General features: G+C 59.7%; 4 protein-coding genes and 1 long non-coding RNA gene across 5 annotated transcripts; 4 read left to right on the top strand and 1 right to left on the bottom strand.

Moving 5' to 3' along the window:
- The first annotated feature begins 86 nt into the window (after nucleotides 1-86).
- SPAG7 (sperm associated antigen 7) lies at nucleotides 87-2847 on the top strand. The gene is made up of 8 exons (XM_030970597.1): nucleotides 87-170; nucleotides 477-673; nucleotides 1094-1161; nucleotides 1250-1338; nucleotides 1606-1690; nucleotides 1810-1899; nucleotides 2169-2325; nucleotides 2717-2847. Exons 1-8 carry the CDS (start codon nucleotides 166-168, stop codon nucleotides 2845-2847), a joined length of 822 nt encoding a protein of 273 aa, XP_030826457.1. The 5' UTR covers nucleotides 87-165.
- A 2522-nt stretch (nucleotides 2848-5369) lies between these two features.
- Nucleotides 5370-7828, top strand: PFN1 (profilin 1). The gene is made up of 3 exons (XM_030970594.1): nucleotides 5370-5621; nucleotides 6964-7156; nucleotides 7586-7828. Exons 1-3 carry the CDS (start codon nucleotides 5490-5492, stop codon nucleotides 7681-7683), a joined length of 423 nt encoding a protein of 140 aa, XP_030826454.1. The 5' UTR covers nucleotides 5370-5489; the 3' UTR covers nucleotides 7684-7828.
- Nucleotides 7829-9775: 1947 nt separating this feature from the next.
- Nucleotides 9776-13449, top strand: SLC25A11 (solute carrier family 25 member 11). Its single transcript, XM_030970592.1, has 8 exons — nucleotides 9776-9991; nucleotides 10595-10747; nucleotides 10962-11168; nucleotides 11254-11344; nucleotides 11819-11909; nucleotides 12011-12110; nucleotides 12211-12262; nucleotides 12709-13449. The coding sequence occupies exons 1-8, from the start codon at nucleotides 9915-9917 to the stop codon at nucleotides 12862-12864; spliced, it is 927 nt and encodes a 308-aa protein (XP_030826452.1). The 5' UTR covers nucleotides 9776-9914; the 3' UTR covers nucleotides 12865-13449.
- Nucleotides 13450-13508: 59 nt separating this feature from the next.
- On the bottom strand, nucleotides 13509-15697 carry PSMB6 (proteasome 20S subunit beta 6). Its single transcript, XM_030970593.1, has 6 exons — nucleotides 15569-15697; nucleotides 14948-15015; nucleotides 14646-14777; nucleotides 14430-14559; nucleotides 14036-14180; nucleotides 13509-13699 (listed from the first exon to the last, which is right to left on the bottom strand). Exons 1-6 carry the CDS (start codon nucleotides 15656-15658, stop codon nucleotides 13563-13565), a joined length of 702 nt encoding a protein of 233 aa, XP_030826453.1. The 5' UTR covers nucleotides 15659-15697; the 3' UTR covers nucleotides 13509-13562.
- A 40-nt stretch (nucleotides 15698-15737) lies between these two features.
- Nucleotides 15738-19230, top strand: LOC115916856. Its single transcript, XR_004061634.1, has 3 exons — nucleotides 15738-15873; nucleotides 17348-17440; nucleotides 19103-19230. It is a non-coding gene; the product is annotated as an uncharacterized LOC115916856 (long non-coding RNA).
- Nucleotides 19231-22105: the final 2875 nt, after the last annotated feature.

Here is a 22105-nt window from a genome sequence, read left to right as displayed (position 1 = left end):
GTGTCCAGCTGTCCCCGTGGGGAGGGGCAGGAGGGGGCAGAGCCGCCCCGCGCCCCCTCCCCATCGCCCCCCGCCCCTCCCCCGCATGCCCCCACCGCCCCCCGCCCCATGGGGGCTCTTTGTAAAAAGTTCCATTAAAAAACAACGAGGAAGCGGGAATGGAAAATGCGGTGAGTTTGTGTTTGTGGGTGGGGAGGGGACACTGGGGGGACATGGGGAAGGGATGGACGGAGGGGACATCGCTGGGGGGCACGGGACATGGGGAGGGGACATCGCTGGGGGGCGCGGGACATGGGGAGGGGACATCGCTGGGGGGCACATGGGGGAGAGGGGACACTGGGGGGGACATGGGGAAGGGAAGGAGGGAGGGAGGGGACGTCGCTGGGGGGACGTCGCTGGGGGCGCGGGAAGACCCCGCGGAGCTGGAGGTCTTTAAGGACAGGCCCTTTGAGGACAGGCCACGCCCTCTGGGCCAGACCACGCCTCCTGGGCCGGGCTACGTCCCCAGACGTGAGGACGCAGGCGGACGCCGAGGGCGTGTCCCGCGCGCGGCGGCGGCGTTACGCATCGCCCCGGCGCAAGATGGCGGAACTGGACTTGCTGGGGTCCATCCTCAACTCCATGGAGCGGCCGCCCGCCGCGGCCGACGGCGAGACGCGGCGCCGGGCGCGGGGTCAGCAGGGCCGGGGAGGGCGCGGAGGCTCCGGGGCAGCGGGCCCGGGCGGAGAGCGGCGCGTCCCGGCCTTTCGCCCTCAGAATCCCCCCCCCCCCCGGCGCCCGCCCTCAGGCGAGGCCCCGCCCCCAGCGCCATGGCGACGCCCCCCGCTGTGCTGATTGACAGCGGAGGCCGTCTGTCCACGCCCCCGCCATGTCCCCCGTGTGGCGCTGTTGGTCGCAGGCCACGCCCACCGCAGGCCACGCCCCTGCCCGGTCAGAGGGCGCAGGCCCCTCCCCCTCTGCCCCCGAGAGTTTTTTGGGGGTCCCAGGAGTTTTTGGGGGTTCCCGGAGATTTTGGGGCTCCCCTGAGGTTTTGGGGCTCCCCTGAGGTGTTTTTGGGGTTCCCCTCTCCGTGACCCCACCCTGTTGCCCCTAGAACAAGCCGCTCGCATGAAGAAGCTGCAGGAGCAGGAGAAGCGCCAGAAGGTCGAGTTCAGGAAGAGGGTGAGTGGGAGGGCTGTGCGTTGCTGGGGGTTCTGGGGGGCTCCCCCACAAACCCCGGGGCTCCCCTGCATTGTCTGTCTGTCCCCAGATGGAGCAGGAGGTGTCCCAGTTCATCCAGGCCACGGGGGAGCCCCGGCGCCGCTTCCAGCCCATGAACAAGATCGAGAGGAGCATCCTGTGAGCACTTGGGAAACTGGGAGGAACTGGGGGGGCTACTGGGGCATACTGGGGTGATACTGGGGGCACTGGGAGGGCACTGGGAGGGCACTGGGGCGGCACTGGGGGCACTGGGGACACGAGGGGTGTCCCAGTGGTGGCACTAGGAGACACTGAGGGTGTACTGGGGCAGCTGGGGACCCCCTGGGGAGGGCAGGGACCCCCGTGGGGAGCACAGGGACCCTCCCGGGCCCCCCCAGTGCCAGCAGCTCCCCGTTGTCCCCCCAGGCACGACGTGGCCGAGGTGGCCGGGCTGACATCGTTCTCCTTCGGGGACGACGAGGACAGCCGCTACGTGATGGTGTTCAAGAAGGTGGGGGCATGCTGGGGGGGGTGACAGAGCCCGGGTGACACCGCTGTCCCCTCCTGGGTGTCCCCGGGGGGGTGACAGAGCCCGGGTGACACCGCTGTCACCTCCGGGGCTCCCCCCAGGAGTTTGCGCCGTCGGACGAGGAGCTGGAGGCGTACCGGCGGGGGGAGGAGTGGGACCCGGCCCGGGCCGAGGAACGGCGCCGCCTCCGGGTAGGCGGGGCTTAGAGTGGGTGGGGTTTAACTGATATATGGGTGGGGCATGTATGCGTGATGGAGGGAGGGCTTACCTGGGTGTGGCATGGGCTGGGTGGGTGTGGCCTGGGTAGGCGTGGCTTATTGTGGGTGGGGTTTAAATGGTATATAGGCAGGGCTCAGCAGGGCGTGGCCAGGTGGGCGGGGTGTGTAGGTATGATGGGGGAAGGGCTTACCTGGGTGTGGCCCCTGGTGGGCGGGGCTTATTGCTGACTGCTCACCTGCAGGAGCTGGCGGCACAGCAAGAGGAGGCGGAGCTTGAGTCTGGCCCTGCCCTCCCGGGCCCCCCCAACGATTACAAGGACAAATACCGGCACCTGATTGGCTGCGAGGCTGCCAAGGCCGCCGCCCGCACCATGGAGGCCAACAAGGCCTATGGCTGTGGTGAGTGGGGGGGTCTGAGGGTATCCAGGGGTCTTGGGGGGGTCCTGGGCAGCCTGGGGGGGTCGCTGCGGGTCTCTCCTGTGCCGTCAGTGCCTGTGGCCAACAAGCGGGGTCCCATGGAGCTCCTGGGGGTCTCTGGGGGGATTGGGGGGTGTCTGGGGAGGGTCTGGTGTGTCTGGGTCCCTTCCCCAAGTGTCCGGGCTGTCCAGGGGTGGTCTGGGGGTCACTGAGGGTCCCTCCCGTCCCCCCAGTGCCCGTGGCCAACAAATAGGGTCCCGTGGAGCCCCTGGGGGTCTCTGGGGGGCTCCTGGGGGTACCCAGGGGGAGTTTGGGCAGCCTGGGCTGTCCTGGGGGGTCTGGGGGTCGCTGAGGGTGTCCCCTGTGCCCCCAGTGCCCGTGGCCAACAAGAGGGACACACGCTCCATCGAGGAGGCCATGAACGAGATCCGGGCCAAGAAGCGCCTGCGGCAGGCGGAGGACGAGGGGGGGGCCGGGGGGGGCCCGGGGGGACCCTGTGTGTGATGGGGGAAGGGGTGGGGGGGTGACCCCCTTCCAGGGGTATTTAACAGCGGGGAGAGGGGGATGGGGCACGCAGAGGGGGTGATAAAGAGCCTCATTGTCCTCCCATGGTGCCTGTGTCTGCTTTGGGGGGGCGGTTTTGGGGAGGGGGGCACCCCCACGTCCCAGATTGTGTGTGTGTGCATCCCATTCCCCAAAAAAACCACGGGTCAGGAGCTCCTGGTGCTTCACAAAGGTTTTTGGGGTGGGGGGAGCCCCTTGGTAAGGGGGCCAGGGTGCCCTTCCTCTTCCTTCTTGGCCTTGGGGGGTTTTGTGCCCCCCAGCCTGGTTTTGGGCATTTTGTGCCCCCCCAACTTGGCCTTGGGGGGTTTTGTGCCCTCCCAACTTGGCCTCCCAGTTCCATCAGAGGTCCTCCCAGTTCCATCCCAGTGCCCTGCAGTGCCTCCTGGTCCTCCTCAGTGTCACTCTCCTGCCTCCCAGTTCCATGTCTGGGGTGTGCAGACCCCAAATCCCTCCAGGGACCCCAAATCCCTCCAGGGACCCCACACATGGATGCACCTTGGCCAAGGGTCCGTGGGCATCCAGGCCCCAAGACTGCCCCTCCAAATTCCTCTCCTTCCACGGGCCGAGGGACGCCGGTGCCCCCCCCCTCCACCTCCTGCCCCTGACTTTTCTGCAATTACCAGAAATTCGTGATGTGACCCCAAAACCCACACCCGTCCTGGGGACTGTCACCTCCTGCCCTGGGGCCCTCTGTGTCCCCAGCACTCCTGAGTGTGTCATCACAGCCCTGAGCCCCCTGCACACCCCCAGGACCCCCCCTCACTGCAGCACCCCTCTTGCCTCTCAGCTGTGGACAAATCTGTGAGATTCCCGTGGGCATCCGGGGTCTCCTGAGTGGATTTGGGGGGCCCCGGGGTCAAGGCCAAAGTCCTGGGGGTCCCAGCCCAACCCTGGACCCCACAGGTCGCCCCCAAAAATGGGGAGAACCCCGCATATACAGTGCCCTGAGCTGACCCCAAGCCCCCTCCCCCCCCATCCTATGGGGGACCCTCAGCGACCCCAGACCCCACCCCCCCCAATTCCCGGGACACCCAGAGGGGCCCGGGGGGGTTCGGGCCCTTCCCACCCGGTGCTGCCCCCCCCTGCCGCGCCCCCTCCCCCCCATCCCTTTGCCCCTCCTTCCCCCGCCGAGGGACCGGGGTCACATTCAGCCCCTGAGAGGGGGGCAAAGGGGCGGGGCCACTTGAGGGGGTCCCCAGGTGTCCCCCCCGGGTCTGGGACTGTTGGTAGCCCCCCTCAAAGGTCGCTATAACGCGAACCCCAGCCGGGGCGGCTGCAGCGCCGCCCGAAGGCGCTGGGGGGAACAGCAGCCGCCAGAAGGGGAGGGGGCGAACTGGGGGGGGGCACACGATTTTGGGGGTGCAAAAGGTCCTTTGGGGCGAGAGCTCAGTCCCTAAGGAGTCCCAGGGGTGGGGGAGGGGGGAGCTCAGCCCCATGGGCCCCACAGTGGGGGAGGGGCGGTGGCTTTGACCACTTCCCGGGGAAGTTCTCGCCGGGGGGGGGCCGGGCCGGTCCTTTTCTGGGGGGGGAAGGGGCACCCCACGAGGCCGCGACCCCCCCTTCCCCCTCCCCCTCCAGTCCCGTTCTGGGGGTTCCGGTATTCTCGGCCCCCTTCGGGGGCAGATGATCCCGAACTCCTCGGTCCCCCCCCCGGCCACTTTCCCCGTCCTCAACCGCCGAGCCCCTCCCCCACCCCGGGGCAGGAAGTGAAACCGCTGCCCCTCCCCCCGGAAAGTCCCGCCTGGGTCTGACTCAAACCGAGACCGCGGGGGGAGGGGCGGGGGTCCCGCGCCCCCCGACTCACACCGAGCTGTCGCGAACCCCCCGCCAGCGACCCCCGCGAGGGGCCCAGAGCGGGGCGCAATGTCGCGATAAGGGCATGTGTGAATCCCGGAATAACCGGGAATCGCGATATACAGGGAGGAGGCGCAATAACGAGGGATTCATTATCAGTCTGGGGGGATCACGATACCCGTGGGGGTGTCGCGATAGCGGGGAAGGGGGCCGGAATAACAGGGAAGAGGGAGCACAATAAAGGGTGAGGGTCGCGATAATGGGAGGGATCCGATTGACGGAAGCGAGCGCCGGGATACTGAGGGGATGTTCGAATTTCGATGTATCGTGATAATCGCGGGATGCAGAATAGGAAGGGTTTGGATTGAGGGGGGCGGCGGGCGCAGCGAGGGAAGGGCTCGCGGCGAACGGCAGCGCCGGGATCGCGGTAACGGCGCGGGCCGGGCCATCGCGGGGGGCCGCAATGGGAAGGAGATGTCGCGATAGTGAGGGGAGGGTCGCGATAAAAAGCCCCCCATCCCCCCCAAAATCGGCGCGCGCCCTCGGCGGCACGCGGAACGTTCCCGCCCTTGGCTCCGCCCCCGTTAGTCCCGCCCCCGTTAGCCCCGCCCCCTGCGGCCCCTATGAAAACCGCCGCGCGGCGCCGCCGCCGATTCTCCGCCGCCGCCGCGCCTCGACTGCACCGCGCAGGCGCCGAGCGAAAAGCCCGCCCCTTTCCCCGCCGAAAGCCCCGCCCCCCCGCGGAAGGCCCCGCCCCCCGCGCCCCGCCCGCCCGCCCCGCCGCCGCCATGAGCGGGTGGGCGCCCTACGTGGAGACGCTGCTGGCGGACGGCACCTGCCAGGATGCCGCTATCGTCGGCTATCGCGACACCCCCGCCGTCTGGGCCGCCGCCCCCGGCAAGACCTTCGCCAATATCACGGTGAGCGGCGGGCGCCGGCGGGGCCGGGGGTGGGGGAGGGGGCAGCGCGCTGAGGCGTTTCCCGCCCAAGCGCGCGGAGGGCGGGGGGACCCGGCGGCCTCTGAGGGGCGGGGCTGACCCCCCCACCCCTCCCGCGACGGGCTGCGGGAAGGACAAAAAAGGGAGAAAAACGCAAAAGCGCCAGCGTGGAGCGCGGCGGGGCGGGGGGCTCGGGCGCTGCCGGCGGTGCCGGTACCGGGGGCGGGCCGGTACCGGCGGGGCCCTGCAGGCTGGGGAGGGGCCCAGCGGAGGGGTAGCCCCCTCCTCAACCCCACTCCGAGCGTTTCGGGGGGTCGCGGTTGGGCGGGGAAGGGGGGGATGGGCGAGCACCACGTGCTCTGGTGACCTCCGTCCCCGGTTCCCGTCGCTTTTATGGCGCTGCTGGGAGTGGATGGCGGGGGTCTCGTTGAGGGGGAGGTGGGGATGTGGAGGAACCCCTCCCCACTTAAAAACCCTCTAAAAATGCGCGGAATGCGGCCACTTCCCGGTGGAGGAGGGGCGGCCGGGGCTTCCTGTGGGGGAGGGGCGGCGCGCGCGCACCCCCCTCCCCCCCTCCCCACTTCCCCCCACGGAAATTGTGGGGGGGGGGGTCTGGGAGGGGAGAAATTTGGGGAAGCCCATGGTGGGAAAGAGGGGGCTACCGGAGCCCTGGTCCCTGTCTGGGGTCACGGGGGAGTTACGGGGGTCCCCGGGATGGGGGGCGCACCCCAGGGACCGTGTCGGGGTTCATTGGGGCCCCTGGGGTCCCGGTGGGGGTGTCTGGGTTCGGTGTGAGGTCCCGGGGCGGTTCACTTGAGGGCTCCTTTCTGGGGTTCCTGCGGGGCTGCTTTTGGGGTTCCTGACCTGTTCTCCCCCGTGGCAGCAGCGGGTGGAAGTGCTGGCCTTGGAGGGTCCCGAGTTTGGGGGGGTTTGGGGGATCCTTGGATGCTCGGGCCCTCTTGTGGGGACCCCTCGGGGATCAGGGTTCTCTCGTGGGGTCTCTGGCGGGAGTCACGGGGTCCCGGGACACCTGGGTCCCTTTTATGGTCATGGAGTGGGAGTTATGAGAGTCCCTGTTTGCCGGGCGCTCTGCAGGGGGCCTGCCCGGGGCTTTGGCTTTGAGGGTCCCTGGGTGGGGGTCTGTGGGGTCCCCTTGACCTGCCCCCCCCTCCCCTATCCAGCCTTTGCAGGCCCCTGGGTCTTTGGGGTTCCCCTGACCTGTCCCACCCCTGCAAAGCGACAGGCCGTGATCAGGGGGGGCTACGGCAGTTCCCCACGGGTGGTTTGGGGGTCCGGGCTCCGTTCCTGACCCCTGTCCCCGCAGCCAGCGGAGGTGGCGGCGCTGGTGGGCCCCGAGCGGGGCCCGCTGCTGGTGCAGGGGCTGACGCTGGGGGGGCTGCGCTGCTCCGTCATCCGCGACTCGCTGCTGGTGGAGGGCGAGCACAGCATGGACCTGCGCACCAAGGGGGCTGCTGGAGCGCCCACCTTCAACATCACGGCTGCCATCACCAACAAGAGTGAGGGACCTTGCTGCTGGCCCCTGTCACCCCTGAAACTGTCCCTGCCACTCCATGTCACTCCCTGCCTACCTCCCTGTCACCCTGTGTACTGCCCCCACCTCCCTGTCACCCTGTGTCACCTCCCTGTCACCCCGTGTAACCTCCTGACCAGTTCCTGTCACCCCCCATGACCCCAAGCCTCCCATCACAGTGTCACTCCTCAGGTGCCCCCCCCTCCCCCAGTGCCACCCTGTGTCCTCTCCCCTGCACAGCCACGTCACCTGCCCTGTCACCTGTGTCACCCCTGCCCTGCTTCCCGTTCCTTGGACCCACAAATTACCCTGTGCTAACTCCTGCCACCCCTTCATCCCTGCCCTTGTGCGTCCCTGTCTGTCTGTCTGTCTGGGGAGCCTCGTGGTGACCCCCGCCATGTCCCCATCCCTGCAGCCATCGTGCTGGCCATGGGCAAGGAGGGCGTGCACGGCGGCTGCGTCAACAAGAAATGCTACGAGATGGCCAACCACCTGCGGCGCAGCCAGTACTGAGGGGCTGGGGGCCACCCCGGGACCCCCAGGGACCCACCAGGGACCCCCAGGGACCAGCCAGGGACCAGCAGGACCCCGTCCCCCTCCCCCTGCCCGCCCCCCAGTGATCCCCGCTGCCGGCAGCAATAAAGTGCCCTTGTGGGGATCCCTGTGCCTCGGGGCTTTTGGGGTGCAGGGGAGCTTTGGGGTGCGGCTCTGCCTCCGCCCAGGGCGGGTGCCCGGGTCCAAGGGTGCTGCCGTGCCCTGGGGGGACAAAGTCCAGGCTGGGGCGGGGGTGACGCCGCAGCTGCCGCCCCACGGGGCCCTCCCCGCCACCCCCAACTCTCAGCAGGCAAAGTTGGGGGGCAGAGGCTTTATTGGGGGGCTGCACTTGTGGGGCAGGCTGTGCTGGCGAGGGGGGAGGTTGGATGGGGGGGTGTAGGATGGAATAAAAGGGGGTGGGGGACATTGGGGGGGTGGTAGGATGGAACAAGGGGGCTGGGGGACATATGGGGCGGAACATGAGGGGCTGTGGGGAATTGGGGGGCAGGAACCCTAGGTATCCTGGCAGGTTGTGGGGCAGGCCCCTCCCCAGGTATTCAGGGGGTGGTGGGGGGCAGAGGTGGGGGTTGGGGAGGTGCTGGGATGGGTTGATGTGGGGGATGGGGTGGGGCAGGGGGAGATGGGGGGGGCTGGTGTGGGGTGAGGAAGGCGGTGTGGGGCAGGGATGGGGATGTGGGAAGGCTCTGTGGGGTACAGCAGGAGATGTGCAGCAGGACCTGGGCAGGCGGAAGCAGCTCCCGGTGCCGTCGAGTCGAGGCCTTATAAGGGCAATGTGGCGGCTCCGGCGCTTCCTGCTCTCCCCCCTCACCCCCCGTGTGACTCACGGGAAGGGGGGAAGGGCCCGCGGCTGCCCCGCGGCAGGAATTGGGGCAGATTTGGGGTATCAGACTGGGCTGTGGGGCAGATGGGACTGTCCTGTCCCCTCCCCCAGGTGTGGGGGTCCCCACCGTGCCTTTGCCCCTGCTGTGAGGTGGGGGCACACTGTCACCCCATCACTGTGGGGCCATGGCATCCCTGCATCCTGCAGGACAGTGTCCTTGTCCCCCTCCCAAGCCATGTCCAGGTGATTCTGTCACCTGTGACACCTGTAGGATATTACATTGTCACCTGTGTCATCCCTGCCACCGTGTGCCCCCTGGTGTCCCCAACACCTCAGGGGTACCCCAAAACTGGGGGGACTGGAGGAGAATGGAAGCGCTGGGGAGGGGGTGGCTTGCAGTACCCAGTACCTCACCCAGTTCTAACTGACTCCCAGTTAGAACCAGCAGCAGAGGTCAGCGGGATGTGCCAGCATGAGTAGGGGGACTCGAAGTGACCCCAGTGCTGACTGATGCAAGCAAGATTGCCCCCAGTACAGCCAGACATCCTTCACTGCCCCACAGTGACCCAAATATGCCTCGCAGTGACCCCATAGTGCTTCCAAGTGACCCCGCAGTGCTTCCAAGTGACTTCAAAGTGCCTCCCAGTGACCCCCAGTGCACCCAAAGCGCCTCCCAGTGACTCCAAAGTGCCTCGCAGTGACCCCCAGTGCACCCAAGGTACCTCCCAGTGACCCCAAAGCACCTCCCAGTGACCCCCAGTGCGCTCCACAAAGCGCCTCCCAGTGATCCCCAGCGTACCAAGTGCTGCCCCTCACAGCCTCAGAGCCTTCCAGTACCTGACAGCGCCCTCCAGTGTCCCAAACGCTTCCCAATATCGCCCAGAGCGCACCAGTACCCCCCACCCAACACTCACCGGCTGGACCAGCACGGGACAGGCATCGCCCCAGAGCGCAGAGCAGCGGCGGGACCGAGTTCGTGCGGCGCCGGCCGCCGCCCCCTCCCGCTGACGCCGGCTCCTCTCAGCCCCCCTCAAGATGGCGAACTCTCGCGAGAGAGGGGCGGGGCTACTCCGCCCCAACCAATCCCCTCGCTTACCGAAGCACTCCCCTTCCCGCCTAAACGTGCTCCACCAATGAGAGGCGAGAGCTTGGAACACGCCCCCTTTGGAGGCGGAGCTTCCCGCTCAGCCGCGCTCCCTGCGCGGGGCCCCCCGCCCCGGGCGGCGCGCACGCGCCCCGCGCAGGCGCACTGGCGCCGCGCCCCCCCCGAGTCACCTTGGGGCGCCGCCGGTGCCGGACCCGGGACCGGACCCCGAGACCCCCCCGGGACCGGACCCCGCGACCCCCCCGGTACCACGGACCGGCCGAGATGGCGGCGGTACCGGCGGCCGAGAGGCCCAAGACCTCCCCGAAATCCGTCAAGTTTCTCTTCGGCGGCCTGGCCGGGTGAGAACCCCCGCCCTGTATCCCCCCCATCTCCCCCAAATTCGGGATACCGCACTCCCAAACCGAGAACCCCCCTGCCAGAGCCTTCAGAGCGCGCTTAAAGCACTCCCGGTGCCCCTCCTAACCCCTCAGCCCCCCCCCCAGACCCTTTAACTTCCCATCGCTGCCCCCAGAGCCTCCCCCCAATCCCTTCTGTGCCCCATGAGTGCTCCCCAAACCCCCTTCAGACCCCCCCGAGCCTCCCCCAAATCTTTTCTGTGCTCCTCCTAAGCTCTCAGCCCCCCCCAAACGCATTAACTTCCCATCGCTGCCCCCCAGAGCCTCCCCCAAATTCCTCCTGTGCCCCATGAGTGCTCCCCAGACCCCCTTCAGACCGCCCCAACCCTCCCCATCACAAATAAACTCTCCTCCAAAATCAATTAAAATCCACTGAACCTTTTCAAAGCCCCCGAAGTTCCATCCAGCTCCCCTCAAATCCCCCCCATAGATCCCCAAAACTCCTTCAGGCTTCCTCGTCCCCCCAGGTTTCCCCCAAGAGGGCTGTGGGTGGGTTTTGGGGGGCTGTAGTTTTTGGGGCCCTACCTGACCCCCCTTTCCCTTCAGGATGGGGGCCACAGTGTTCGTGCAGCCCCTGGACCTGGTGAAGAACCGGATGCAGCTGAGCGGGGCCGGGGCCAAGGGCCGGGAGTACCGGACATCCCTGCACGCCCTGGGCTCCATTCTGCGCCGTGAGGGGCTGAGGGGCATCTACACCGGGTATGCGCCGCCCCTGAACCCCCAGATTCCCTGGGACCCCCCAGACCTGCCCTGGGGGTCACTCCCATGCTGCAGGGGGTTGCTAATCACCTCCATGGGATACAGCCCCCCCCTCAAAAACTCAAGACCCCAAGCACCTGCCAGCCTCGAGCTCTTTCCTGCACCCCTCTCTCCCCATTTTTGGGACTCCTGCCATCCCCCGTGTCTCCTCCAGGCTGTCGGCAGGGCTGCTACGCCAGGCCACCTACACCACCACCCGCCTGGGCATCTACAGCGTCCTCCTGGAGCGTTTTGGGGGGGCTGACGGGACCCCCCCTCCGTTCCTGGCCAAGGCAGCCATGGGCATGACCGCGGGGGCTGCGGGGGCTTTCGTGGGGACCCCGGCTGAGGTGGCGCTCATCCGCATGACAGCTGATGGCAGGTAAGCCCCCAGCCCTCCTGAACATACCTGCAGCCCCGAGTCTGCTTCTTTGACCAAAATCACCTTTTTTTGCCCCGAATGCCAGGCTACCCCCCGGCGAACGCCGCGGGTACCACAACGTGTTCGACGCCCTCGTGAGGATGGCGAGGGAGGAGGGGGTGCTCACGCTGTGGAGGGTATGTGGGGGCTCTGGGACCCCTGCCACGACCCCCCTGCTGCCTTCTTGGGGATGCTGGGGGTGTCCCCGTGCTCTGGGGAGGGGGATTGGGGTCCCCCAAAGTGCCACGTGCCACGCCAGGGGTGTACCCCACTGTGGTGAGGGGGCAGATCATGGTCTAGGGGGGGAGTGGGAATGCAGGGGGTTCTGTGGTGGGGTCTGGGGGTGCACAGGACTCACCTAAACACGCTGTTGTCCCCCAGTGCTGTGTCCCCATTCTCTGGGGAGGGGGATTGGGTCCCCCAAAATGCCATGTGCCACCCCAGGGCTGTGTCCCCACTGTGCTGACGGGGTCTAGGGGTGCACAGCTTACCCAAACGCCCCATTTTCCCCTAGGGCTGTGTCCCCACTGTGGTGAGGGGGCAGATAATGGTCTGTGGGGGGGTCTGGGGGGTCTGGGGGCACTGCTTACCCACACATCCTTTTCCCCCAGGGCTGCATCCCCACCATGGCCCGTGCCGTGGTGGTCAACGCCGCCCAGCTCGCCTCCTACTCCCAATCCAAACAATTCTTGCTGGACTCCGGTGAGTTCAGGGGGAGGGTCTGGCTGTGGGGGAACCCTAAATCCCAGTGCACTCTCCTCCCCTCTGCACCGTTCCTCTTTGATGTTTTGGGGTGCCCCCAGGGCATTTCCGTGACGACATCCTGTGCCACTTCTGCGCCAGCATGATCAGCGGGCTGGTGACCACGGCCGCCTCCATGCCCGTGGACATCGTCAAGACCCGGTGGGTGCATTGCTGGGGGGGGGCGGTCCCTGCTCCCCATTAGAAAACAGGTAGGACACCCCAAAAACCTCCTGTTTAACCCCCAAATTCTGCCCGACAGGATCCAGAACATGAGGACAATAGATGGGAAACCCGAGTACCGCAATGGGCTGGTGAGTGAGGGTGGCACCATTTGGGACCCCCCTTTAATTTAGGGGGGGGGGGCTTCTTTAAGCCCCCTTTAATTTGGGAGGGGCTCCTCTACCATTTTGGGAGTTCCCTTTCACAACGGGGGGGTTCCACACCATTTTGGGGGTGCTTTCCCTGTCACTGGAGGTGCAGGGGGAGAAATTCAGGTCATTTTGAGGAGATGCCCATAATTTTGGGGAGCTCCCCTTGAATTTTGGGAAGCTTCCCCATTATTTTCTAGGGGGAATCTCTGTCATTTTTGGAAGGTTTCTCATAATTTTGGGAGGATTCCCCATCATTTTGACAGTGTCCATATTATTCCAAGGAAGTTTCCCATCCTTCCTATGGAAGGGCAACCCTGGATTATTTTTTTAGGGGGCTCCCCTATTATTTTGGGGGGGGCTTCCCTGACACTCTGCCCCTCCTGCAGGACGTGCTGCTGAAGGTGGTGCGCTACGAGGGCTTCTTCAGCCTCTGGAAGGGCTTCACCCCCTACTACGCCCGCCTGGGCCCCCACACCGTGCTCACCTTCATCTTTCTCGAGCAGATGAACAAGTGGTACCAGCGGCTCTTCCTCAGTGCCTGACACCCCCGGGGGGGGTCGGGGGGCATCTGACCCCATCCCGTGGGCTCTCCAGGGGCACTCGGCCCCCACTGAAGGGGTTTTGGGGGTGTCTGACTTCTCCCTCAGGTGCTGTGGGGGTGCCTGACCCCCCCCCCCCCACCAGGAGGGGCTGGGGGGAGGTGGCTCTCCAGGAGTGCCTGCCCACCCCCAAATCAAGGCTATGAAGTGGTCCTGGGGCCCTATGGAGGGATCTTGGGCCCTATAGGGGTGCAGGACCCACTCCTTGGGGCTGTAGGGATCCCTGGGGCCCTGTGAAGGGGCCCTGGACCTGATGCAGGGGTGCTGGATCCCTCCCATGGGGACACCAGGGGATGCCTTGTCCCTGTGGGGCAGCCCTCTCTAAGGACTGCAGGGTGCCCTCTCCCTGTGCTCCCCTTCCCGCCCCTCTGGGGGTTTTGTTACCAGCCAATATCAAGGTCACAGTGTGGGGCAGGAGCCCCCCGAAATTTCCCCCCTCCCTCCCCATCCACCCTGTGCTTCGTTACCGAATCATGGATCGTGATCATGTAATTAAAGCAAGACCCACAGACATGGGGCGGGTGATTTATCTCTGCCAGGGACAGGCTGACAGCAGGGGGACCCTAAAGGCACACCCCAGCAACATCCAGCAGAGCTGTTTATTGTGTCCCCACACCAAACTGGGGGGTCCTGGGGGGGCCTCACACAGCGGGGCCACCGTCACCCCAGGGCAGGTCTGATCCAGCCAGGACTGTCCGTTCCACCCCCTCCTCTGTGATGGCTGCCAGCCTGATGACACCCCCGCTGGAGCCATCCCTCACCATCGCCAGGGCCAGGGCTGGGGGAGGACAGATCAGCACCCCCCAAACCGCCCCTGCTCCCAAATCCCCTCAGCACTGCCCCCAAATCCCCTTCCAGGGTCCCCCAAACCGCCCCTGCTGCCAAATCCCCTCAGCACTGCCCCCAAATCCCCTTCCAGGGTCCCCCAAGCCCTCCATGTCCCCAGAATCCCCTCCCCTCCCTCCATGTCCCTGAAATCCCCTCCCAGGACAAGCCCAAACCCCTCAATGCCAGCCAAACTCCTCTCTGCCCCCAAATCCCCTTCCAGTACCACAAGCCCCCCTCTCAGGACCCTTCCCCATATCCAAATTCCCCAAAATGCCCCAAAACCCACCGCGGGCGACGAATTCCTGGCACTGGGAGCGGCTCATGCCAGGCTGGAACGTGGCATCCAGGAATCCATAGATGTAGGAGCTGCCTGAGCCCCCCACGGCGAAGGGCTGGCGCAGGAGGAGCCCCCCCATGGGCACCACGTACACCTGGGGGGCACAGGTGGGGCTCTAAGGTGCTGTGGGGCAAAGGAAGGGGCTGTGGGGCAGAAAGGAGGGGGGGGCTATAGGGAGAACTGGGGGTTATGGGGCAGAAAGGGAAAACACGGGGTTATGGGGCAGAAAGGGGGGCCTACAGGGTGGAAAAAAACGACATTCCAGGGCAGAAAGGGGAATGCTGCAGGGCAGAAAAGGGGCCGTGCTGGGGCAGAAAAGGGACACACAACAAGGGCAGCCCACCTGTCCCCCCCGGCGCGGGTCCCAGCCTGCCACGATGATGCCGGCGCTCAGCTCCTCGCGGTAGCGGTAGCAGCTCTGCTGGAAGAGGCGCGCGGCCGTGCGCACCCGCGGCGGCTCCTCCAGCTCCACGCTGCGGGGCAGGGCCGGGCGTGGGGCTGGGGCCGCCTTCCCCGGGCCCCCTGGCCCTGCCCCGCACCCCGGGACGCGCGGGGGTACCTGTGGAAGGCCAGCTGGTAGGCCACAGCGTCGGCCACCGCCTGCGTGTCGGCCGCCGAGCCGGAGCGACAGCAGAAGATGCGGTCGTGGACGGGCGTCAGTTTGTCCGTCACACGGTTGGCGATGTAGGCCCTGGGGACACGGGGGTGGTGTCACTGGGAGAGCCACTGGAGGTGGCACCACAGCGACAGGCCCAGGACAGCCACCCAAGGTGGCATCACAGTGACACCCTGACAAGAGTGACAGCCCCACGATGTGGTCCCAGATCCTCGTGACGCCACCGATTATGTCACAGCGCTCACCCGGTGGTGGTTCTGGAGTCGGCCCCGATCACGACACCTCCATCGAACTCCACAGCCATGATGGTGGTCTGGGGAGAGGGGAGGGAAGGGGCCGTGCTGAGACCCCCAGCCCCACAGAAACCCCCTGCCCCACTCAACCCCCCTGCCCCACAGAAACCCCCAGCCCCATAGCAGATCCAGCCCCGCCGCACAGAAACCAACCCGTGCCCCACAGAAATCGTCTTCCCAAAGAACTCCCGGCCCCACAGCAGTTCTCCTCTACCCAGAGGAACCCCCCTGTGCCCCCCTCTCTAGGGGGGTCCCTCTGACCCAAATTCCCCTTTCCGCACTCGTCAGGGAGCTCTGCTCCCCCAGCCCCAATTCCCAGAGGAACCACCCTCCATCCTCCGCAGAGGAACCACCCCGTGCTCCCCTCTCCAGGGAGTTCCCTCTGCTCCCACATTCCCCTTCCCGCACTCCTCAGGGCGCTCTGCTCCCCCAGCCCCAATTCCCCCCTCAGCCGCACGCCGGAGACCCTCTGCCCCACAGCGCGCCCCCTCCGCCCCACGGCGCTTCTCCTGGCCCACAACGCCCCCAAGGCGCCTCCGCAGCCTTCCAGGAGTGTCCCCCCGCCGCACTCACGCCGGTGCTGACGGGCTCCGCCGTCCATTCCCGGTGCGGCCCGGCGGGGCCCGGCCCGGCCCGCGGCTCCCACACCGTCACCGCCGCCATCTTCCGCCGCGCTTTACGGCGGCGCGGCCGGCGCGGCGGGCTTGGCTCGGCCCTTTACGGCAGTGTCGCGGCAGCACGGGGGGACATGGCGGCCGCCCGCTGTGGTGATCGCGCGGGGAATAAAACTGCCGCTTCTCCTCGGAAATAATACTCTGCCGTTTCCCCCGCGCCCCAAGCCGTGCCTAACCCGCCATCCGACCAGTGCGGAGGCGACGGTTTGCTGCTGGGGCCTGTTGTTGGGGGTTACCTGGGCACACCTGGGCACACCTGAGCTGCTGGGGGGTCTCTCAAGGAAGGATGGTTGGAACGTGCTCGGTTGCACAAAGCTCCAAGGATAAACCGCGCCATTTCCTCGTGTTAAGGGGTTCACTTGAAGGAAGCTCTGAGTTTTTCAGCGTTTTGATGGTTAGGGGTGAGACGCAGAGATGCTGAGGGTGGCAGGGGCAGCTGTAGGGTGACACCAAGAAGCTGGGGGCTGAGGAGCAAAGGAGAGGGGTTAAGGGTGACGCAAAGAGCTGGGGGGTAGCTGAGAGGGGCCTTGAGGAGCATGGGGGGGCTTGAGGGTGACAGACAGAGCCTGAGGGCTGGGGGGCAAAAGGTAAAGGGCCGTCGTTGCTGTTCGGGGGCCTGTGGCCCAGAGTGGCCGGCTGGCTCCTCAAATTCTGCTCTCTGGAAGTAAAGGGAGAGGGTTTCTCCTCAGCCTCACCAGAGCCTTTGCCGGGTGCCAGGCAGTTGCCACTTGTCTCTGTGTTATGCCATCTATGTCTATGTTGTGTCACCCGCGTCTGTGTTATGCAGTCCGTGTCCATTGTCTTCTGTGTCGTAAGTCTTTGTTACATCTTGACGCTTTACAGGCACTATTTTGTGCCATATAGGCCATATTCTACTCTTGTTCCTTTCCGGATATCTCTTATTCCAGCATCTTTACATTTTTACTCTTTGGGACAGGAATGTCTCAAAGGGACAAGATGTTCTCATCCATCTTCCTTCTCACTACCAGCTTCGGTAGTGCCTTTTTTTCCACGCCATTCTGTCTGACTTCTAGAGGGAGCATCTCACACCCTCACGTGACTGCAGGCGTTCCGTAGGTTCCATCTTCTCAAAGGGTATCGGGCTCAACAATTAATCTTCCACAGAGTTATCTCGTCCTGGCTTATATTGTGTGTACCTATGTTGGCTTATATTGTGTGTACTTATACTGTGTGTACCTATGTTGGTTTATATTGTGTATACTTATACTGTGTGTACCTATGTTGGCTTATATTGTGTATACTTATACTGTGTGTACCTATGTTGGCTTATGTTGTATGTACTTACATTGTGTGTACCTATGTTGGCTTATATTGTATGCACTTACACTGTGTGTACTTATACTGTATGTACCTATGTTGGCTTATGTTGTGTGTACTTATGTTGTGTGTACCTATGTTGGCTTATGTTGTGTGTACTTACACTCTATGTACACTTGCACTGTATGCGTCGGCTTATATTGTGTGTGCTTACATTGTACCGCTTATGATCGGAGCTGCCCTGCCCTGGCACGTAGTCACAGTTAGGTAGAACAGTTTATAAATTTTACTGTTCCTCTGTCTTCTATGGGATTTTGGGTAGAAAATTTATTGGTCTAGAGCGGGGACAAGCCCTAGCTGTCAGATAGCCACTCATTGACCGCTTCCTGTCGTCTCACAGGTCCCGAGGCTACAGATTTCCCCAGAATCTGCCACTTGACGTCAAGGAGCAGCAGGCAGAAGATGTGACGAAGCACGTTCTTCAGTGTCTCAAGTAAGGGCTGCAGTGAGTGTGTAAGGGGGAAGAGTGTGTGAGCCTGTGTGAGGGCACAGACTGTGTCTGTGTCCGCTCGTCTCTGTCTGTGTGAGCGCATGCTGACTGGATTTAACCTTGTGTGTGTGACTTTTGCCTTTCGGGTTTTTCAACTCATTTTTAAATTTAGAATAAAAAATCCCCAGCTGGGCTTTTTTTTCTCCCCTGGCTGGGTTTTTTTCCCTCGGTCCCGGTCGGTCTGCGAGGCGACGTTCATCGCCAAAGTTTGGGCACGGGCCGCCCAGGGACCGGGGTTTTTGTCAGGCAGGAGGATTTTTTGGAGGCTCCCGAGGAGCAACGATTGCTGGGGTGTAATTTAGCAGTTGTGATGAGAGCGATGGTGTGTTGGTGTGTAATCTGAAGGGGGTGTTAATGGTAGATGAGGGTTGTTTTCTGTGTGCTTTTGTTGTTTTGGGTTTCCTGTAACAATAAATCAACGTGTAATGAAAATAGAAAAAGGCTATCATCTTGTGTTAATGTGTGTTTTGTGTTGTATTGCTCTGTATTGCTCTGTACTGCAGGCTGAGCACAGGGTGAGCTCTCTCCTCCCTGCTGTGGCACCCGGGCTGGCAGGGATTGCACAGCGACCTCGGCCAGCCGGTGCTGCCTGTGCCATCCCCTGGCACTGACGTGTTCGATGGAAATAATTCCACTGGGATTTCTCTCCTGAGAAGCCTCAGAACAGAAATGGAACCAATAACGATCTGCTGGCTGTGGAATGTGGGCTGGAGATGGTTTAGCAACAGGGGCGTCTTGCATTGGTCTCCTGTGCATTGTTTCTGCTTGGTGACCAATCACAGTCCAGCCGTGTCGGGGCTGTGAGCAGTCCCAGGTTTTTATTATTCATTCATTTCCAGCTTTCTGATATCTCCTTGCTCTTTTAGTATAGTTCTAATATCTCATTTTTTTAAATATAACAGAGATCATAAAATAATAAATCAGCCTTCTGAAAGGTGGACTCAAGATTCTGATCTCTTTGCTGGTCCTGGGGACCCCCAAACACCACCACAATCACCGGCTTGAGCTGGTCTGGGCAGCACCAAATAAAATAAAAGCTTTAAAAATAGAAAAATTAAAAATGAAAATTAAATAAAAAATAACTTAAAATTTAAAAAATAAAATAAATTAAAAATAAATGAAAAAAAAAAAAACCCAAACCATAAAGTGCTGTAAAGTGATCTGCCATAAAGTGCCGTAAAAGTCCCATAAAAGGAAGCACCGTAAAGCACGACTGTTGTAAAGCACCGTAAAGTGTGACTGTTGTAAAACTGGGAATTTTTTGGGAAAATTTGGGAAAAATTTGAGAATTTTTTTGTGAAAAAATGGGAATTTTAGAGAGGAAAAAAGGGCAGTTTTGGGGAGAAAAAAATGGGGATTTTGAGGGGAAAAATGGGAATTTTAGGGAGGAAACATTGTGATTTTTGTGTGAAAAATTGAGAATTTTGGGGCAGTAAAGATGGAATTTCTTGCAGAAAATTTGGGAATTCTTTGATAGAAAATTGGGAATTTAGAGAGGAAAAGGGAATTTTGGGGAAAATTTGGGAATTTTAAAGGGGAAATATGGGAATTTTTTGGGAAAAAATGAGAATTTTTTGGGAATTTATCCTGATTTTTTCCCCCCAGGAACTGGAAGAATCCAAAGCTTCAAGAAGGAGGAAAATGCCAGAAAATGCTGGGAAAAATTGATTTTTTCGTGTAAAATTGTGAGGAAAAATCAGAACTTTGGAGGGAAAAAGGCAAAAATTGAGGAATTTGTTGAGATGTTGGAAATTGTAATAAAGTTTTTGGTTGTAGGTTGGGATTTCTGTAAAAAACCCTAAAAATATCCTTAAAAAACCAAAAAAATTCCATTTAAAACCCAAAAAGAATTCCCTAAAAATCCCCCAAAAATTCAGGAAAAACACCAAAAATTCCATTAAAATCCCTAAAAATTCCCTTAAAAACCCAAAAAATAATTCCTCAGGAAACCCCAAAAATTCCATTAAAAACCCAAAAAATTCCACAAAAAATCTACAAAAAAGCCCAAAAATTCCATTAAAATTTCAGAAAAAAAATTCCATAAAAAGCCCCCCAAAATTCCAATAAACATCCCCTTTAAAAACCTTCCAAAACAATCAATTAATAATCCCTAAAAATTCCCTTTAAAAATTCCAAAAAATGCCATAAAAACAAAAAAAAATTCCTTTTACCACCCCAAAAATCTCAAAATACCCCAAACCCCTCAACAATTCAATTTCAAACATCCTAAAAATTTCCATTAAGATCCCCCAAAAATTCCATGAAAAATCACCAAGAAACCCCAAAATTTCCCCAAAAATCCTTTAATAAACCCCCCCAAAATTCTATTAAAAATCCCTAAAAATCACAAAAAAATTCCATTAAAATTCCTTTAAAAAAACCCAAAAATGCTATTAAAAATTCTTAGAAAAAAAATATACCCAGAAATATCTCCAAAAATTCCTTTAAAAATAAAAAAAATCCTCAAAAAAAACCCCCAAAAAAACCAAAACAAAGCCAACACCAAACAAACCCCAAAACCCCCAAGAATCCCATTAAAAATCCCAAAAATTCCCCCAAAAGTTCCATTTAAATATCCAAAATTAATCCCAAAATTAGAAAACTCACAAAAATCTTTTGATAATTTTCAATTAAGAGACTACGGATACCTGTTACTTCTCTCATTTCCTAGGAGAAGACTGCCCTCATTTAAACGTTACCCCGTATCACACTGCTTATAGCAATATGACTTCTCAGTGTAATCAAACTAAGCTTCTTATGTATGACGAACCTCACGCAGATCTTTTTAACAAACTTCCAATTTGATTCCCCAGAGGAATCTGGCTCATCTGTGGAGACAGGGCCTGGCGAGGTATACCCTCAAAAATAGATGGTGGCCCCTGTGCCTTGGGACAACTTAAAATAATTGCTCCCAGTGTCAAAGAGGTAGTCAAAAAGAAAAGCAGAAAGATTAGGTCCTCCTGGGGACATCAATATGAAAGCAACTGCGATAGCGATTTTCACTCTTGGAACTCTGGAAAATCAATTGCTGCAAGCATTTTTCTACCTCAGTGGGGTTCCTCAGCTGCATTGACACAATTAAACAAGTTAGGGTGTTGGCTCAGCAAAGAAGTAAATGCCACCTCTACTGCAATCAGTGATTTGTTGACAGATGAAGAAGCGGTCAGACACGCCACTCTACAAAACAAAGCTGCCATTGATTTTCTTCTACTAGCACATGGGCATGGTTGTGAAGATTTTGAAGGATTACGTTGTACGAACTCATCTGATCATTCTGCTTCCATTCATAAACAGCTACAGAACATAAAGGATTTAGCTAACCAAATTACAATAGGTGACCCATCTTGGCTAGACAGTTTGTTTGATGGTTGGAGCTTTTGCACCTTGCCTAAAGGAACTCTGTAAAATAGGCTTGATTATTCTAATAGTAATAATTGTAGTTTTAGTAGCAATACCCTGTATACTTCAGTGTGTGCAAAGAATTATGAGTAAGACGGTGTCTAATATCTCAGTTGTTCATCAGAATGGGGGAGAGGAGATGTTGGGGAAGATGAAACAAGAAAGCCTTACAAATATGATTGCCTGGTAAAAGAGTTTGAGAATATAGAAACCATAAGCAAGATTGAAATGAAAGAAAGCTTTGAGATACCTCAGTTAGTGAACAACAGGAAAACAATGGTGTGGCCAGCTGAAGGTGATCCCCTTTTGATGGAACAACACCCTCTGCTTGCAGACAGGCCCAAGGGTCCGAGCAGACCCTACAGCTTGGCAGAAGGGGTCCAAAGAGGAGTTTTTAGGGTTTAAAATGTAACACAGTATGGTAATGTAGTGATTCTTATCGGCTGTGTGGAAATGCTATAGGATTTGTGTATTGTACTAGATTGGTTAGTGAGAATTAGAATATTCAACACAGAAGATGATTTATTGTATTGTAATGGGAACTTTGCTCTCTTGCCCTTTTACTCGCTTACCCCTTTTTACTCTCTTACCCTTTTATGTTCTTACCCTCTCATCCTCTCTACCCCTCTCATCCTCTCTCCCCCTCTCTTCTCTCAGCCTGCTCTGAGCTGTGGCTGGCAGCTCCCAGCAGGGCCCTACCCCCAGGCCCTTTGCAATGAACCCCAAGTTCCAAAAGGCCCCTGCCCCCAGGCCCTTTGCAATGAACCCCAAGTTCCAAGACCTGTCTTCAGAGATCTCTCATCTCCATCCGTCCTGACCGTGTTACCTCCCAATGCTCCTACAGGTAAAAACTCACTCACTACCAAGGAAAAATCCTTCCAAAGCATTTTTTCAATTTTTATCCTCTGTGTCCAACTTATTTTGCTAAATTTCTAAAGATTGGAGCTCAAATTACCATTTCTGACCAGCGCAGAGACAAATGCTAAGACATTCTTGAGTTATTCTTACTCTTCCTCTCACAGAAGTACCAGCCAGCACTAAATTTGCATGATCTAACCAAAGTAGACATTTCATAGAAAAGCACTTTCTATAGCAATATTGAAAAATTATAGATTGAGGTAAAACCATCAAGTATCTACCCCCAGTGGTGCAAAGTCACATGTTGTTTGAAGAGCATCCCACTGAATTTTCTAAAGATGTGTAAATGTG

Source organism: Camarhynchus parvulus, unplaced genomic scaffold (assembly GCF_901933205.1).
Source record: "Camarhynchus parvulus unplaced genomic scaffold, STF_HiC, whole genome shotgun sequence".
Classification (NCBI taxonomy): Eukaryota; Metazoa; Chordata; class Aves; order Passeriformes; family Thraupidae; genus Camarhynchus; species Camarhynchus parvulus.
Note: the sequence above shows the minus strand (reverse complement) of the source record. Positions and strands in the feature narration are given on the sequence as shown.